The following is an 18,172-nucleotide window of genomic DNA, read 5'->3' as shown; positions in this document are numbered from 1 at the left end:
CATTTTTGTGTCCCTGCTTTTTGGCTTTTAGGCCTCTGAGTACTTGCCTGCTAGTTTTTTTTTATTTGTTTTTACTATCTTCACTTGTGTTTAGTGTTTGTCTTTGTTGGTGTGTACTTCTCTGTGGAAAAACGATTGGTTAATCGGTAACAGATTTTTACCTTTTAGAAATACTGACAACCCCGCCCTTTTTCCCTCCTACGCGTTTACTTCTGTTTCCCGTATAATTCATCTTACTTTCACTTTCCAGTTTGTGGGTATACGGACAACAGAATAATACTTTGTCACTCTATGAGTCAGTAAATGTCAAATTAAAAGCTACTTCTTGTGTAGTTTTTATTACCATTGTTGTTCTTACTGTATTTCATTTGTTATGATTTCATGGTTAAGTTTCGTTTCCTCCGCTAAGAGGTGATGCATATGACTGGTGCGTTTGTTTTATACATCGAGACTGCACTGCATATCTACCAATCGCAGCTTGGCTGCACAGCACCGCCCTCGTGGGCTGTGCTTGAAGAAGTATGTGACGCCGACGGGGGACTTGAGCTTGACCATCAGTACATCCGCATCTGAGACAAGACAGTCGATTTAATATTCCTACCGAGGGCAGACATTAATATGTCAGAAAAGAAGAAGGCAAGCCAGGAAGTTGGGCTCCGGTTCTTTGGGTTTCTTAGGGAAACCGATCGAGCAGCCATTCGAGCTCGAGCCGAACTGAAGGACATTTATAACAACGAGTTCAAAGCAGTGTAAGTGTTATGATAGCTTCTCATGTATCTGTACGCGTTTTAGTCTGCTTTAGAATATAACCCCTTCGTATGTCTCTTTACGTCTTTTAATCTAATTCACAATGTCTCGTTTTTGTGAAATTCAGGAACGAGACCAAAGTTCCAAACTTCAGCAGTGTCCTGTTTGCCTTGAAAATGTCGAAGAAAATTCAAGTGGGTCGCGAATATATTTTCGTCAGGTCCAGGGTATGTTCATTCTTTTCGCACTTTGTCGCTAAAATTGCCTTTTAAAAAATATACATATTTACGATTGAAATGCTTCCACACAATGTTTCCTATTAAAGGCAATGTCTTACCGAAAATGTTTTCACATTAATTAGCCATAGGAATAAAATGTTTCCGATTAAAGGCAATGTCTTACCGAAAATGTCTCCACATGAATTAGCCATAGGAATCAATTCCACCTTAAATGTCCCTTTAAGCCAACTTCAGAGTCATTTACAACCAATGGGGCGTTCACTGACAACGTTGAAGTGTAATATATTAGAACTCTGGGTTAGGTACATCTTTATGATACAAGTATGGACATTTTGGAAGACTGGTTTAGTTGCCAGGCCAGAGATAATGCGGAAGTTTGACTTGGAGGGGTGTGGACCCAAATATTCCGCTTGCATTCTGTTTACTCGCAATACGGAGTTATTCCGACAAATGAAAGCAAAACTCGGGGAAGCCGGTTTCATATAATGTTGACTTCTGTGTGATTATAATGTTTTCGGAATATGTTTAGGAATATTGTTTTCGGAAAAGTCATTCGGAAAGATTCCAAGATTTGGAAAGACGAAAAACTTGTCATGTAAACTTGGCTAGTGACCCTACCCTACTTATCTATTTATCAGCGCTCATGTTTAGTTTATCAAAATGTGAAAATGTATGTGTAATATTTCAAGTTACCGTATTTTTTAACGCCCACTTAAAAGTCTTTAATTTGTGGAGGGTTTTATTATATTTGATATTCCATTCTATTTGAGGCAATTTAAGGCAAAATAAGGTTTAAGGTACCTCTGTAATATGGAAGTGGTTTGGTTTTTCTAGAGACCATAATAATAAAAGCAACGGTGATGGCCAAAGGTGGGAAGACGACAACTAGACCATAGACCATCTCAGACCATAGACCATTGTCAAATAGACAAAACGCCTGTTTTGGTTCACAATAAATACACTTGCTGTATTGCACAGTTTGAAATTATAATTAGAATTATTATAATAACTTTTTATACAAGACACCACTGGATTTTAATATTGTAATTATTATGATACATCCCCAAAATATGTGATACATAATCTTAATTATGAGTAATTATACAAAATATCGCCCAACCCTAATACAAGTGTATTTTGTTATATGGCTTAAGGTTTGTAGCATTTTATACAAGACTCTGAATTAAGATTTGATATTGTGATATCGTGATACAGCCAAAAATATCCTGATACAGTATTCCAGAATTTCTGCCAGTGGATAGATTGGTTTGCAATGAAGTTGAGCTACATAGCAAAATAAAATATCCATCCACTGTTGATGCCGTGCACAGGCGAGAGCGCTTCTTGTAGACCAGTGGTACACACCCAACAGGCGGAGACCGCAGGAGGCCTCGAATGGAGCAGCCCGTCCATCTCCAGCTTCAGCTCCATCTTCAGGTCAGCCTGCCTTGTCTGCAGATGAACAAAACAAGAGATTTGCCCAGCTCCTTGTGGAACAACTCAATACAAACAGGTAATCCCCCAATCCTACGTACGAGCAGGTTTGACTTGTACTGTCTTGTACAAGACACCAGCAGATATATGAACGTGATATCAAACTTAATATGGACTGTATGAAGATAACAAGTGACATGCCAGTGTTGAGCGCATTGAGAGATTAACCTTGGGTTTTGTTTTTGTTTTTGTTTTACACCCACAGGCTTCACTACATTGCGGATAAAAACGGCATTGTCATCACATCAAACCATCAGTTCAATGACGGATCAATTTGTATCGAATTACAAAAATCTGAGGTATCTTTCATGGACTCAGCCAAAGCACCAAATATTTATTTATGACGCCTTTTTCTTTCAACAGTGTGTGGTGAAACTAACTGTAGAAAACACTGGAACCGAAACTGTGGATTTTATCTACTACACCGTGTTGCACAAACTCGCTTGCTTCTCACTCTGTGATGAGCACAAAGTGACCAGAAAAAACCCACTTGCACTCAAACCAGGTAAAAAACAAATCCAGGTGGTCTTTGGGTTATGTTTTACCAATAATTGTAATCTGCATACTGGCAGTTAATAGAACCTTTGAGGTAGAAATGTATGCATATTTCTACTTTGTGGGAGGGTTGTAATTTGACATTTTTACCATGTGGATTTATTGCTGACTGCATAGTTTGGGGATTGGTTTTGGAGGCCTGTATAAAGGCCCAAAGAAGGCCAGCATTGTTAGTCCAGTAAACGGCGTCATGCCAAGGTTTGCTGTTCTTAAAACACGGATACTGTGTGATGGTTATGGTTAAGAACCTTCATTTGGGAGGAAGATCTTGACAGACAGACATTTGGATACCCTCGCTCGGGGCCGGTGAAATATTTTCGGGTTTACCACTTGAGTTTTTTGTTCCATTATCCAATTTTAAAGGAGCCAGTTACATTTGTTCACTTCCTGCTTTCCATAATACAGTTTAATTTTTTTTTTGTTTTTTGGGATTTTTGGAAATAATATACCTTATTATTTATTATTTATTAATTTTTGTTTTATTAATTTTTTTAAACCGAAGTACGAGGTACCAAACATGGACACAACAATGTAGGAATTTTCTAGTGCGACTTCTCTAACCCGGAGCATTTTAATCATACAGATCAAAAATCAGTCCAAATCATAAAAGACGGATGTGTTTTAAAAAATGGCTGAGATTGAGTGGGTTAATATGCACATTAGCAAAAATACATACATCTACAGTATATCTAATATCAGCAAAATCAAATAATAAGTACTATACCAAACCATATTTGCCACGGAACGCCAAAACCTGGAATAAGGACCACCTAATCTTATTTTGATGTATTATAACATTTGGCTACTACAAGTTATGTTATGTTTTAGTTATTGAACAATATTATATATCAATATTTCTTAATATTTCCAATGTATGCGTGATGTTGCAGGTGACACCTATGAAATCCAGGTTCTCTTCCAGATGAAGTGTGCCGGCAACTACCCAGCGACGTTGGCATTCGAATTCCAACAAGACTGGGAATCGTCCCAATCGTCATTCCACATTGTGCGTTATATTCAGGTTCACTATGTGAGCACTCTGGGAATGGAGCTGAAGCCGGTGGCACCTTTCAAACGCTCCCTCCCTAGCCGTTCGGCTGTGTTGGAATGCAAGATCCTGCACGGCCAACCACCTGAAGGGTAATCAAGTTAACATCACATTAGGGCTGCAAGTGGAAATTCATTCAATTTAATACATTCAGGTTTTTGCAATGTATTACAATATTTGCTGTATATTTGCTTTGCTTTGATTTCCAGGATGTCGGAGAATAAACTAAAATATGAAACTCCACTTGGCCACTATCCAATGCCAGAAGACATGCCCGACCTAATCCAGTCTCTGAAGAATGGCACTCACTCTGCTAAAAGGTATTTTGATATTTATGAATGAATGAATGATGCTTTTTATTATTAAGGGTGGAAAAAAAATGGCCACCCAGGTGGTTGGGCCACCCAGCAACAACTGCAATCAAAAACTTGCAATTTGTCCCACTCGTCTTTGTAGAATTACTGCACTGCCACAGCGTCTCGAAAGGAACTGAAATGTTGCTCGTATTTGTAATAAATGACCTCATTCTTCCAATACTCCTGGAGGCCGCTGTAAAAAGTGTCCACATTAATATTTTCCTTTGCTTGTTGAAGAGATTTGCTGGAAAGCAGTTTGACTTTTGAGAACTACGCCGCCAAGTTCCATCTGATGTTGTATTTGGAGGAGCATCAGATGGAGGTGGACATCAGGCAATACTTCATACCCAACAGTGACATGAAGTACGCCACCATGGAGCGAGACGGGAAGCTGTTGATTCTGAAGGTTTTTGTGACTTTATTATTGATATTTGTATTGTTGTGTGATTTTAAACTATAAAATATAACAGAATTTTAACTACAAAAACTAAGTATTTCAGATTGGCGTCGCCTTTGTCTCGTGTTTTGACCACCCAAGCTTCAACTTCTGAGTGTCCGTCATGATTAAAACCAACGATACCATTTCTGTCGTTGTCAATCAGAGAAATATGTTCAAATCAACCATTTATGAGCTACTTCTGGCTTATTTTTTTTCGCTTTCCAGATCCCTGGTCTGTCTGAGAACCGCCCTTCTGTGCTGCGAGGGGATAGACTGATAGTTTACCCCCAAGAAGAAACTACTGTAAAGTACTGTGGTTACGTCCACAAAGTAGAAAGGGACTGGGTCAAACTGGGATTTCACTCAAAGTACGACAGTTACTTCAACTACCTGTCCAGAAACACTTAGCTCTTACTTACGTCTGCGAATGGCCTTGCAGGTTGTTGGATCATTTTATCGTCGGCATGAAGTTCAGCGTGGAGTTCGTAATCAACCGTCTCATGCTACGTGTGCAGCACAGAGCGGTGGACCTTGCAATCAAATCTGGACTCGGAGAAGTGTTATTCCCGCAGAGGAAGCGCAACTTAAAGGTTCCTGAACTCCCCGCACTCAAGTGAGTCTGCAGAAAATTTTGATTCTCAAAACTCGAACCTTTGACCTGCACGAGAAAGGGTATTTAAGGTGGCCAGTTGCAAGTTGAATCTTCTCTGAAGAGTAGCACCATGGTATGGTAGGTCACATGACCTGAAAGCAAAGATTGTTCAACATCATGGTCTAGGGGAAGGATACAAAAGCTAGCTCAGAGAGTTCAGCTGAGGAAAATAGTTTCGGTAGCGTTTTAAATAATCAAAATACACATAATGCATGGTCAGAGCATGTATATCAAACAATACAACATTATTTTTTTTTACTTCATAGTCGAAATAGGTGTACCCCAATGACAGCATTGTAAGCTAGCTGAAATTAACTAGTTTTCTCGTGCTATAAAGCACCGAAATGGGAAATACATTTTTGAGTTGCACGAATATCTCCAGAAAAAAATGATTCTTAAATTAGTTTGGTAAGCTCGTTGACCTTTGACCTGCATGAGAAAGGGTATTTAAGGTGGCCAATTAGGCCTCAAAACTGTCACATGACCTGAAAGCAAAGATTGTTCAACATCATGGTCTAGGGGAAGGATACAAAAGCTAGCTCAGATATTTCGGTAGCGTTTTAAATCATTATAAAATACGGTTAATGCATGGTGACAGCATTTATATCTAACAATACAACATTGTTAGTTTTTTTACTTCATAGTCGAAACCCCAATAGTGTACCCCAATGACAGCATCGTAAGCTAGCTGAAATTAACTATTTTTCTCGTGTTATAAAGCACAGAAAAGGGAAATACATTTTTGAGTTGCATCATCTTGAAAATGATCCGGGGTATCCAAACATGACAGTTTTTACGAGATTCGAATCAAACCTTGTTGAATCGAATCATCAAATCCTGCAGTTGATTATTCTAAGACAATATTTATTCTTATCCACTAATGTACATGTCTGAGACCCCCATCTTTTCTTTGTTGGTGTAGATTATACGACAGAAAGTTGGAGGATAACCCCGAGCAGTATAAAGCGGTGTGTCATATCGTAGCTGGCACCTGCAAACCTGCTCCGTACCTGGTGTTTGGACCACCCGGCACTGGTAAAGAACGGGGTATTTTTCTCCTGATTTCAGATAATGTCCTCTCTCAGGTGTTTCTTTTGTCCTTTTAGGTAAAACTGTCACTTTGGTGGAGGCCGTCAAGCAGATCGTGAAGACCCAGACGCATTGCCGCATTTTAGCCTGCGCTCCCTCCAACAGTGCGACTGATCTCCTCTGCCTGAGGATTTCAGAACATGTGGATAAGCGTTATTTGTACCGCATGTACGCTTGCAGCCGTGATCCACAATGCGTCCCCAAGGAACTCCAGGTCGGTGGAGAGAACCAAAAGCTATATTCATAACATTGTACTGTTTCAGTAGCTTGTTCTGTTAACATCAGTGACCTCTAGTGGACATCAGAATGTAGTGTTAACATAAATGATTTATCCTAGTGACCTCTAGTGGACATCAGAATGTAGTGTTAACATAAATGATTTATCCTAGTGACCTCTAGTGGACATCAGAATGTAGTGTTAACATAAATGATTTATCCTAGTGACCTCTAGTGGATATCACAATGTAGTGTTAACATAAATGATTTACCCTAGTGACCTCTAGTGGACATCACAATGTAGTGTTAACATAAATGATTTACCCTAGTGACTTCTAGTGGACATCACAATGTAGTGTTAACATAAATGATTTACCCTAGTGACCTCTAGTGGACATCACAATGTAGTGTTAACATAAATGACTTACCTTAGTGACCTCTAGTGGACATCACAATGTAGTGTTAACATAAATGACTTACCCTAGTGACCTCTAGTGGACATCACAATGTAGTGTTAACATAAATGACTTACCTTAGTGACCTCTAGTGGACATCACAATGTAGTGTTAACATAAATGACTTACTCTAGTGACCTCTAGTGGACATCACAATGTAGTGTTAACATAAATGATTTACCCTAGTGACCTCTAGTGGACATCACAATGTAGTGTTAACATAAATGACTTACTCTAGTGACCTCTAGTGGACATCACAATGTAGTGTTAACATAAATGACTTACTCTAGTGACCTCTAGTGGACATTACAATGTAGTGTTAACATAAATGACTTACTCTAGTGACCTCTAGTGGACATCACAATGTAGTGTTAACATAAATGACTTACTCTAGTGACCTCTAGTGGACATCACAATGTAGTGTTAACATAAATGACTTACTCTAGTGACCTCTAGTGGACATCACAATGTAGTATTAACATAAATGACTTACTCTAGTGACCCCTAGTGGATTTCTGCATGCAGCGTCACACTAATTGGGAAATTGTCTCACTGTGTTTTGCTGTGTTTTGCTGTGCTTTACACGTATGACCTTTTGTGTGCACATTCATTGTGTTGACCTCACAGGCATGTTGTAACCTGAACGGGGAGATTTACATTTTTCCTCCCAAAGAGGACCTGATGAAGTATAGAGTCATTGTCACCACTCTGATCACCGCCGGAAGGTAGTATAAGACTCACTCGTTGATGTATATGACCTTAATTTGTCGTATGTGCACTACAGTAGCCACGTTTTTCTTTTCCCGAATGGAATCTTTTTGAATGACCTTTCCGAAAGCAATGGTATATACATGGAAAGGAATATTCCAATCGCGTGTCTACATGCGGCGCTACAATCAACCAGAATAGTAAAGCGTAAACATCAACATCATGTGATACCGACTTTTTTGAGTTTTTTTTTTTTTACTTGTTGGAATAACTCCGTATTGCCATTTTTTCCTTTGTTCGGTCTTGAAATTTAGTTTGTAACAAAAATGTGTGAATCCGATTATATATTCATTCGTATTGGCACTTTTCTTTCGTAATGAGGTGAATACAAAGATTAGATTCTTTCCGATTTAGCAAATAACTCAAATGGAATTGGAATATTTGGATCAATGTAAACGTGGCTATTGTTAGGATCAACTGAAAATTGGATCCCATTCTGTTGTTTGGTTGAAGCTAATCCCGAGTGGTATTCTGGTATTCTGCAGGCTAGTCACAGGAAACCTCCCCATCGGTCATTTCACTCACTTTTTTGTGGATGAGGCCGGACACGCCATGGAGCCCGAATGTTTGATCCCACTGGCTGGTAAAGTCGTGAAGCAGATTTCTCAAGTGCACTGAACCCCGCTTCGTTTGTTTAGTTTGACGTGTGCTGATTGATTTGCCTGATTGCGTTCAAGGGTTGCTGGATCCAAAGACCGGGCAGGTGGTCCTAGCTGGAGACCACAAGCAGCTTGGACCGATTGTCTCATCGCCCCTTGCTAAAAGATTTGGAATGGGTAAGTGACCTCAGTAGCATGCATCCTAATGGTCATTGTGTGTGCATGATGGTATGGAACTATAATATTCCCTGCCGGATTTTGCAGACATTTCCCTCTTGGAAAGACTGATGAAAGATGTTCCTCTGTATCAGAAGCAGGATGATGTGTTCGACAACAACTTTGTCACCAAATTGCTGCGTAATTACAGGTGTTACTACTATGGAATCCGGCTAGTTTTTGCTTTTCTGGACTTCACTCATCAGTATCTGTGTCCTTGTCAGGTCCCACCCGGCCATTTTGAAAATTCCCAACGAGCTCTTCTACGATGGAGAGCTCCAGGTCTGCGCCGATGAAATTAAACGCAGCTACTTCTGCAAATGGGAACACCTGAAACAAATGGTATGGATATGGATGAAGGGAGATGGTGGGTCCCTCCGCCCAAACATGTCGAGAAACACTTTTATCAGATTTTTCCAGACCTAGAATGAAATAACCACACGTCCTTTCACTTCCTGGACTAGGACTTCCCGGTGATTTTCCACGGGGTGACAGGCCTCGATGAACGAGAGGCCAACAGCCCGTCGTACTTCAACAGAGCGGAGGTGGATGTGTTGATGTACTACGTGAAAGAACTACTGCAGACCAGCGGCAAAAAGGGCATGGCCCTCATCACTCCCAAAGAGATCGGCATCATCGCCCCCTACAGGAAACAAGTAAGAATTCCTCTTGTTGAGTATCACAAATCCTGTACTGTTAGAATCAGAATGTTCAACTACTTGGGACAAGCGTGCACCAAATTTAATGTCATTTCATGTTTTCTGTGAAAAAGATCCCGTTGGAAATGAATGGGCAAGTTAAATGGCGCCCTCTACTGGTGAAAAGATGTTCCATTCTTGAATCACTGCTGATTCTACAGCAGGGGTGGGCAAACTGCGGCCCGGGGGCCACATCCGGCCTGCCAAGTGTTTGAATACGGCCCACCCAATCTTTCAAAAGTATTTAATTTAAACTCAACATCAATTTCATTGTTTGACATGGTCTGTTGTTTACAAAGTGCTCCTGAAAAAAGAGACACAAGCACATAATAATAATAAAAATTAAAATAATAATTATTATATTATTATTATAACTATTATGATTATTATATTTATTATATTAATGCTAATTATTATATTAAATATGTGTACTAATATTGTTATATTTGCATATTTTACATAATAATAATATAATAATTATTATTTTAATTATTATAATATTTTATTATTTTTAAAATATTTAAATATAAAATAATAAATAATAATAGCAGCTTGCATGACAATTTTACAATAATACCAGGTGGACTGTTACGTGTAAAATATATAGTCTGCCCCCCCCCCCCCCGGAAATTTTGTTATATCAATGCGGCCCGCGAGTCAAAAAGTTTGCCCACCCCTGTTCTACAGCATAGACACGGTTCGGGGGGGGGGCGGAGACCGGTAAGTCTGGACTGAGACTGCTGCCCCCGTGACCCGGATAAGCGGAAGAAAATAGATAGATGGATAGATTTGATGTTTTGTTGTTATGCAAATTTCAAACCGCCGAAATGGAGCATGAGGGGATAGAAAATGAAAGGAACAAGAACAGGGACAATGGAGGAATGTTTTATATTATACATTTTGTTTCACAGGTGCAGAAAATCCGTCAGGGCCTGGATAAAATTGAGAAAGATTTCAAATTAAAGAACACGGCATCCCTGAAGGTAAGGTTCCGTAAAATAATGAAGCAACTACTTGACCCGTTTGTCACACTGAAATGTTCATTATCGTGTTTGTGTCAGGTTGGTTCCGTGGAGGAGTTCCAAGGTCAGGAGAAGAGAGTGATTTTGGTGTCGGCGGTCCGGAGCAGTCGCAAATACACCGAATATGACAAAAAGTTCAACATCGGCTTTATCGCCAATGCGAAGGTACATCGGGCGCCACAACGCACGATATGAATAATCTTCATTTCAACACTTCATATTTTTGAACAGAGGTTCAATGTGGCCGTGACGCGAGCCCAAGCCCTTCTGATTTTGGTCGGAAACCCGTTTGTGCTCAATGCTGATCCGGTATGGAAGCGGTACGTGTCACATCATAAGATCGCACATTTTTAATCGGAAAATCCAATCAAATATTGTCGACTTACGCTACAGCTTCATAGAGTACTGTAGAGACGCAGGGGGCTGCAAGAATGCCTATCTATTAGAGGAACAAGGTGAGGTCACTGCAAGGCTCTCAGCTCTCTTCCAGAAGCTTGACCTCAAAGGTAACACGACCCCTCAACTCCTCACTTTGGAAAGTTTTTTTTTTTTTTTTTTTAAAAGATCCTAATAGTTTGTCCTCTCTCCATTCAGACGCTGGCGACTGTCGTCAGATTGAGATTTCCCAAGTCGAGCAGTGATGAAATTTGACATCTGTGAACTCCAGAAAATCACAACACACCGATTTTTAATAAATTAACCAGAAAATGCATCATAACCTTCACAACACAATAATTACTCCAGACTCCACATAACAAAAAAAAAAAACTTTTATTATTGAAGCCTTCTGAGGTGTGTGTGGAATCACGATGGTGTTTCCTCAATGCATTATAGTACGCTTTATACTGATATTAAATACATAAATCAACAATGTCAATGGAATTTTTCCAGTGTCTTATTTTCTACAGGAGGATGCCATGTTGGTCATTATTGTATAGTATTATATTGTACAAGTATTATAGCAGTATCTGTGTCTCTTTAGGAAACAGTACAGACCTGATCAAAATCTTAAGACCAGTTGGGAAAAATTGCTAGAATTTAATTTATACATATTTGGTAATGGCTTTATTTCATTTGAACATGCATCAGATTACAATTGAGTGCATCAGCATCAGGAGTAGGAAGAAGCAAAGCTTATTAAATCCTACCCCTCCATCTGGCACTTTTACAATCAGTAACTGTTACATTTGTTCACTTCCTGCTTTCCATAATACAGTAATATATTTGTATCCTAATTTTTTTTTTTTTTAGGCAGAGCTACAATATGAAAAAGCAAAAAGGGGTGAGTGTGTGTACATTTTCTCATCAGAGAATATAATTGTTTTGTGGCAGTTTTTAAACTGGTCTTAAACCTGGGGGACCTGTTATGCTCATTTTTCGACCCTTTTGTATTGAAGCTGTGGACTCCTATAGAGCAGCTACACACAATAACTGCACCTATTCCAGCTGTATTTCCTTTTAGATTTGTGCTTCCTGCCAAAACGGTCTGTTTTCATTTATTGTTACCGAACTATGAAACATATAAGGAGGTCGGCCCCTCTGTGACATCACCAAGGGCAGTTTTACCACGCCTTTTGAGACATCCCAAAAGGTCTTTTAGGGCTCACTTCCGAATGCTCAAACCTGATTATGTGAAACTTTAGCATTTTTTAACACCAGGATACAACATTCTAACTACATTTATATGTCAGAAAAATAAAAATAGGTCCCGTTTTAAGATTTTGATCAGGTCTTTATCGTATACAGCGACACCATGATGCATGCGTACTGCACGTTCGTGACACTTGAGAGGAAGATTGAGGTTTGTGTGTGGTGAGGGTGAGATATCCTAGGCGTTGTATCTGGCACTCCAGTGCCGCTATCGCCACGTGCTACAATAACTGCTTTGAATGGCGTAGCTTTCAGTGCCGTGCGGATTTGAACAAGTAGGGGAAATCTCTCCGCGGTAAACAAATGGAGAAAACACCTCTAGTCAACAAATGCTTGTAAGACCGAGTAGCACAAACGGCATGTTGATAAAAAGAAGGTAAAGAAACGCAGTCGGGATGAGCGAGTACACCATTATCTGTATGTGCTCACCCATCTAAATTATCCGTATCCATACTAAAATACATGATCCATAACGGATACTCGTTAATAACATCCCTAAAAATCAGATGTTAACGATGAGAGATCAAATGAAAAAGCAATCTTATCACCTCGCCAGTCATTTTAGAGGCACATGTGATGTATTTGATAAGTAAATGCACATATAAATAATAAAGAGTGGAAGGACGAAGGTGAAGCGCATTCACATAAAAGTGCGCCAAGTCTTTCAAATCCATCAGTGGCGTAGCTGCATCGTCCATGGAAGCCACTGATTTTGGTTTTTCCATCTGTGTTGGTATCGCGGGGCGCTGCCCGGCCGTTTGGCGTCGTGGCCGTACTCTTACAGGAGCTGGCACATGTGCCTCTTCTTGCGCTTGCGAACCTGCAGCGCCGCTCTGGTGGCCATCTCGAAGACCTCGCGCACACCGTCCTTGGTCTTGGCCGAGCACTCCAGGTAGCTGAAGGCGCCGATGCGGTTGGCCATGTCCCTGCCTTCGTCCGACTTGACCGGTTCCTGCAGGTTGGACCGTGACAGATGGAGCTAGGTTAGAACCACGTTGCGGTCGCGGTGGCCGACGTGACGGTTGGGACGCGCCTGTTTCATCTTGGCCAGCTCTCGCCGTGTGTTTTCGTCATTCCTGAGGTCCTTCTTGTTACCCACGAGGATGATGGGGACGTTGGGACAAAAATGTTTCACTTCAGGTGTCCATTTCTCCGGAATGTTCTCTTTGAGAAGGGAGAATCAACATTCCAGCTTTAAAAGAAAACATTGGTGTCTCCTCTTTAGCCAGCGTACACAAACAGAGCGGTCGCGGAAGGATTTTAAATGTGTATAAATGAATGCTACATCTTATAGCATTCCTTGTATGGCGGCCTTACCGAGGCTGTCAGGGCTGTCAATGGAGAAGCACATGAGGATAACATCGGTGTCCGGGTAGGAGAGAGGCCTCAATCTGTCGTAGTCTTCCTGACCTGCCGTGTCCCACAGTGCCAGTTCCACCTGGCAGAGGAGGGCAAAAGGAGGTCATCAGTGCTCTCCAAAGTAGGTGGTCCAAAAACACCGGATGAGTCGATTCAGGTAAGGATCATCACCCCCAACTTAGAATCTTATTGCAGATGTCGGATCCCGCCACACTCCCAGAGGGACTGAAGCGGGAAACAGGAAAGAGGACATTATTCATTACACGGGGTGGGGGGGGGTTTCCCAGCCGCTACAGGAAGGTGGCGAACATCCATTTCCTGTTATTGACTGGCGTTCAGCTGTGGAATTACAATGAAAAGTCCCAAAGTACTGGTGCGGCCGAGAGTACTGGCGCTTCACAGTAGTACCCAGCACCATGTACCTGTTTGCCATCCACTTCGATGTCGGCAATGTAGTTCTCAAAGACGGTGGGGACGTAGACCTCTGGGAACTGGTCCTTGCTGAAGACGATGAGCAGACAGGTCTTACCGCACGCGCCGTCGCCGACTATCACCAACTTCTTCCTGATGGCTGCCATCTGCAAAGACGTTACATTGTGAAGATATAGCAGATTTTTTATTATTATTATTATTTTATTTTGGTATAGATCAGATTACAATTGAGTGCATCCCATAATCAGTTCCCAGTTCCACATGTCCAAAAGGAGTAGGAAGAAGCAAAGCTTATTAAATCCTACCCCTCCATCTGGTACTTTTACAATCATATTTCTCCTCTCTTGTAGAGAAGTATTGGATGACATTTTTAGCTAATTGGTTATTTTTAGCCTTATGCATTATTTTAGCTGTTTGAAGATGAACTATATCAGCAAGTTGAAGTATTTATGATTTTAGAAATAAGGAGTTAGTATGTTCTCTGTAGGCGGCATTATGAATTATCCTTACTGACCTTTTTTGCAGTACATTTAGCGAGTGAAGATTGCTTTTGTAGTTATTATCCCATATTTCCACACAATACGTAAGATATGGTAGAACCAGAGAGAATGCATGAGTGGATACTTGTAGCATACAGGTTTAGCTTGATTGAAATACATTATTTTTGCTGTGGGCACAGAAAAAAGACACAAGTGTCTGCATCACTGGAACCAAGCAGCACAGTAAGGGTGTGGTGGCTCAGATTCCTCCACAATTTAGCAACATTTCAAACTGGCCCAATAGTCATGTCACTTAAATTCGTAAGCCGTCAGATAATTCGACATATAGCGACACATTATACCGGAAATGTCGGATTTTCAAGCCACCGCAATGTTTTGGTTCAATCGTAGCTTTATTGTCCAAACTTCATCGTCGGTGACGTCATCAAATGAGGCTCCTCGTGCTAGTAGTGTCAGGGTTGGGTTCAAGGTACTGCTAAACTTTTAACGGCTAACCTGTTTAAGAGAAAAAAACACCTTATGGAATAAAATGTGACGCGTTAATATTACTTCGAAGAAACGTTTAAAAGCCAACCGAGGGAAACTTCTGGGAAAAGTAACAGGTTTCAACAAGTCACCGAGCTGCTGCTGCTAGCTAGCTAAAGAGCAGCGGCGGTTTAATTTTGACCTCAAAGTCACTTTTTGTCTGTATAAGTTTTTAGGCTTTTTATGAGTTTTTTTCGCTTACCTTCGCCGAAAAAGACTTTCAAATTCGGAGGAGTTCCGTGTTTGCTTGGCTAGGCGTATCAGCGGCAGTGTGCATGAAACAGCCCAGAAGGAATCAGACGCATACCCTCCCCGGTTGCTGCGTTCAAACACAACTTGTAAACTTTGCTATTATTCCGTATGTTGGTTCGCAAGGCAATAATTGTCGTTAATGTCAATGAATGTTAACATGACCAACATTCCTCATTTTAAATATTAAAATGTAATTCTAAAAATATTGTTTTTCAAATCGTAAAATTGTCTCCATGTTGCCGTGATGGGACTGGAAAGTGGAAATAGTCCGATTTCACTGAATGCAACGTTGAATCCCATTGGTTGCGAATACCAGCGTTCCCTCCCCTTGACGGTTATTGGATGACATCACTTTAGGAACATTTTGAAATATTAAATATAAAGATATATTTAGAATATTTAGATAAAAAACTTATTCCCAAATGAGCTGAACAATTTGATGCTGGAAGCGTTCACACTATTACTTTACAGCACTGTTATTCCTGTCATATTACAGTGTAGTCATTTCCAAGTCTTGCCACAAGAGGGCGCCCAAATACAAGGTGACTGTTATTATGATATGCTTTGTCCTTATAGTTGATTTAATTCTATTTCTCTTTGAAAGTTTTTTTTTTAAATCAGAAACCATATGAACTAGTTCATGCTCCTTTACTTCTGTAGAGTATACTTTGGGGATTTGTAAACTAGACCTTCACCAAATAAAAAGACTCATTTCTCCATAAGTTGACATTTATAGTCACCATCATTTCCTACCTCCTACTAATGAGAATGTAGACACAAGCGTTTTTTTTTTTCTTTCCAAAGCGTCTTTCATCTGGACTCCCTGTGGTGTCTTTTTTTACTCGGTAATCAGCTGAGTAAAATACACTTCTGGGAGCTGAGAAAGATTGGGTATAAATTCCACCCTGTTGCTTCCCATAAAATACTCCCAAACTGCCAAACTCCCAAACTCATTATTCATGTGTGGATGTCATGTGGGAAATTGGGGAGATTGGAGAAGTGTGGAAAGGGAGAAGCAGGTGGGGAAGGAGGGATGAATGGATGCAGTGTGGACCCCCACTGGCAAATGAACTGAATTGGATTCAGTGGCCTCGCCTTGCACACTGATGTCTCTTTGGGTTACACGCGGACATCGGAGAAATGCCGTGGGAGTAGTTTAACTTCACTTAGACCCGTCGCTGTCCGTAAGTACTTCATGTCAGGGCTTCACGGTGACGACCACTGAGATACTTATCTTATACTTATGCTTATGTCTCCCTAAAGCAGTTTAATGGAATGGATTGAGTAAGGACCTCAAACTATATTGACACTATGGTACCCATTATGTCATTGGATGCTCATATCACCTCATACTTTGGTACGTGACAAAAAAAACTTAAACTGTATTATGGAAAGCAGGAAGTGAACAAATGTAACAGTTACTGATTGTAAAAGTACCAGATGGAGGGGTAGGATTTAATAAGCTTTGCTTCTTCCTACTCCTTTTGGACATGTGGAACTGGTAACTGATTATGGGATGCACTCAATTGTAATCTGATCCATACCAAAATTTTAAAAAAATGAAAAAAAAAAAAAAAAAATTTAATTAGATTTGGAAAGCAGGAGGTGAACAAATGTAACAGTTACTGATTGTAAAAATACCAGATGGAGGGGTAGGATTTAATAAGCTTAGCTTCTTCCTACTCCTTTTGGACATGTGGAACTGGGAACTGATTATGGGATGCACTCAATTGTAATCTGATCCGTACCAAAATAAAAATAAAATTAAAAAAAAATAATAAAAATAAAAAAAATTAAAAATAAAAAAAATTACATTAGGAAATATATATATGTATATATATATATATATATATATATATATATATATATGTATATTAGGAAAAAAAACAAAACAAAAAAAACCTTAAACTGTATTATAGAAAGCAGGAAGTGAACAAATGTAACCATTTGGGCTCTCCTAACTGAAGTATAGTTTCAAATGTTGACAAAAAAAACCTTTGCAGAAATGTTTCTCTTCAACCCCCCAAATAGAACCTTTTCTGTCTGATCCCATCCCGATAAGAACTAAAGCTCTTTATGAGATTTAGAAAAGGAGAGAGAAACAGAGTGACACGCTGTAAAGGAGGAGGAAGAGAGAGAAAACGAGTGGGAGAAGATTAAAAATACAGAAGGAGCAACAGATATGCCTGTCCATGAATCAGTACTGTGGAAAAAAAAAAACCCTAATCCCAGATTTCAACGGGTGTTGTGTTTCCTAAAAAGAAATCCTGTATTGTGACAGACTCCTGTATCATAGCGTTTGTGTTCTACAAGTTATAAACATGACCCCACTGCACTGATGCTAAAATGATGGGAAGGTTTACAGTACAACATCAGGCAAGGATCAAGTGTTAAAAGAACACAATACCAGGCATTAAATGAAGAGTAAAAATATATAATAATATAATAAATAAATAATATAAATAATAATAATAATATATATAATAATATTAAAAATAATATTAAAAATAATATTAAAAATAAAAATAAAAAGAAAAAGAAAAAGAAAAAAAAAGAAAAAGAAAAAGAAAAAGAAAAAGAAAAAGAAAAAGAAAAAGAAAAAGAAAAATAAAAAGAAAAATAAAAATAAAAATAAAAATAAAAATAAAAATAAAAATAAAAATAAAAATAAAAATAAAAATAAAAATAGCATTGAGAGCATTGCGCCATTGAGAAATACTGCATGACAAACCGATACCGCCGTCTTCACCTTCACTATTGAATGTTTTAAAGAGCCATGGAAACCGGTTTCAGTACAGCCTCTCCCTCGCTTGCCCTCGCTTCCCAGCTGGTGTGCGTATCATGGCGCACGTATAGGATAA

At 39.6% G+C, this 18,172-nt stretch overlaps 2 protein-coding genes across 3 annotated transcripts; one reads left to right on the top strand and one right to left on the bottom strand.

Moving 5' to 3' along the window:
- Positions 1-526: 526 nt before the first annotated feature.
- LOC131136627 (putative helicase mov-10-B.1) lies at positions 527-11,465 on the top strand. 2 transcript variants are annotated; one of them, XM_078798214.1, is made up of 23 exons: positions 527-749; positions 875-974; positions 2,318-2,499; positions 2,686-2,779; positions 2,844-2,985; positions 3,926-4,175; positions 4,293-4,403; positions 4,677-4,845; positions 5,104-5,246; positions 5,318-5,491; positions 6,453-6,565; positions 6,637-6,833; positions 7,918-8,015; positions 8,544-8,641; positions 8,736-8,834; positions 8,922-9,024; positions 9,098-9,215; positions 9,338-9,529; positions 10,483-10,554; positions 10,633-10,758; positions 10,825-10,913; positions 10,987-11,099; positions 11,188-11,465. In XM_078798214.1, exons 1-23 carry the CDS (start codon positions 619-621, stop codon positions 11,232-11,234), a joined length of 2,961 nt encoding a protein of 986 aa, XP_078654340.1. In that variant the 5' UTR covers positions 527-618; the 3' UTR covers positions 11,235-11,465. The 2 variants fall into 2 exon arrangements, with proteins under 2 accessions (XP_078654340.1, XP_078654341.1); XM_078798215.1 differs by lacking the exons at positions 527-749; positions 875-974; positions 2,318-2,499; positions 2,686-2,779 and having other exon boundaries at positions 2,842-2,985; positions 3,958-4,175.
- Positions 11,346-15,366, bottom strand: LOC131136663 (rho-related GTP-binding protein RhoA-D-like). The gene is made up of 5 exons (XM_058083799.2): positions 15,262-15,366; positions 14,025-14,180; positions 13,561-13,681; positions 13,277-13,407; positions 11,346-13,195 (listed from the first exon to the last, which is right to left on the bottom strand). The coding sequence occupies exons 2-5, from the start codon at positions 14,178-14,180 to the stop codon at positions 13,022-13,024; spliced, it is 582 nt and encodes a 193-aa protein (XP_057939782.2). The 5' UTR covers positions 15,262-15,366; the 3' UTR covers positions 11,346-13,021.
- Positions 15,367-18,172: the final 2,806 nt, after the last annotated feature.

The sequence above is a fragment of the Doryrhamphus excisus genome, linkage group LG17 (genome assembly GCF_037039965.1).
Source record: "Doryrhamphus excisus strain RoL-2023G ecotype Guam linkage group LG17, RoL_Dexc_Guam_v1.1, whole genome shotgun sequence".
Classification (NCBI taxonomy): Eukaryota; Metazoa; Chordata; class Actinopteri; order Syngnathiformes; family Syngnathidae; genus Doryrhamphus; species Doryrhamphus excisus.
The sequence above is the reverse complement of the archived record's forward strand: the minus strand, read 5'-3'. Positions and strand labels throughout refer to the sequence as shown.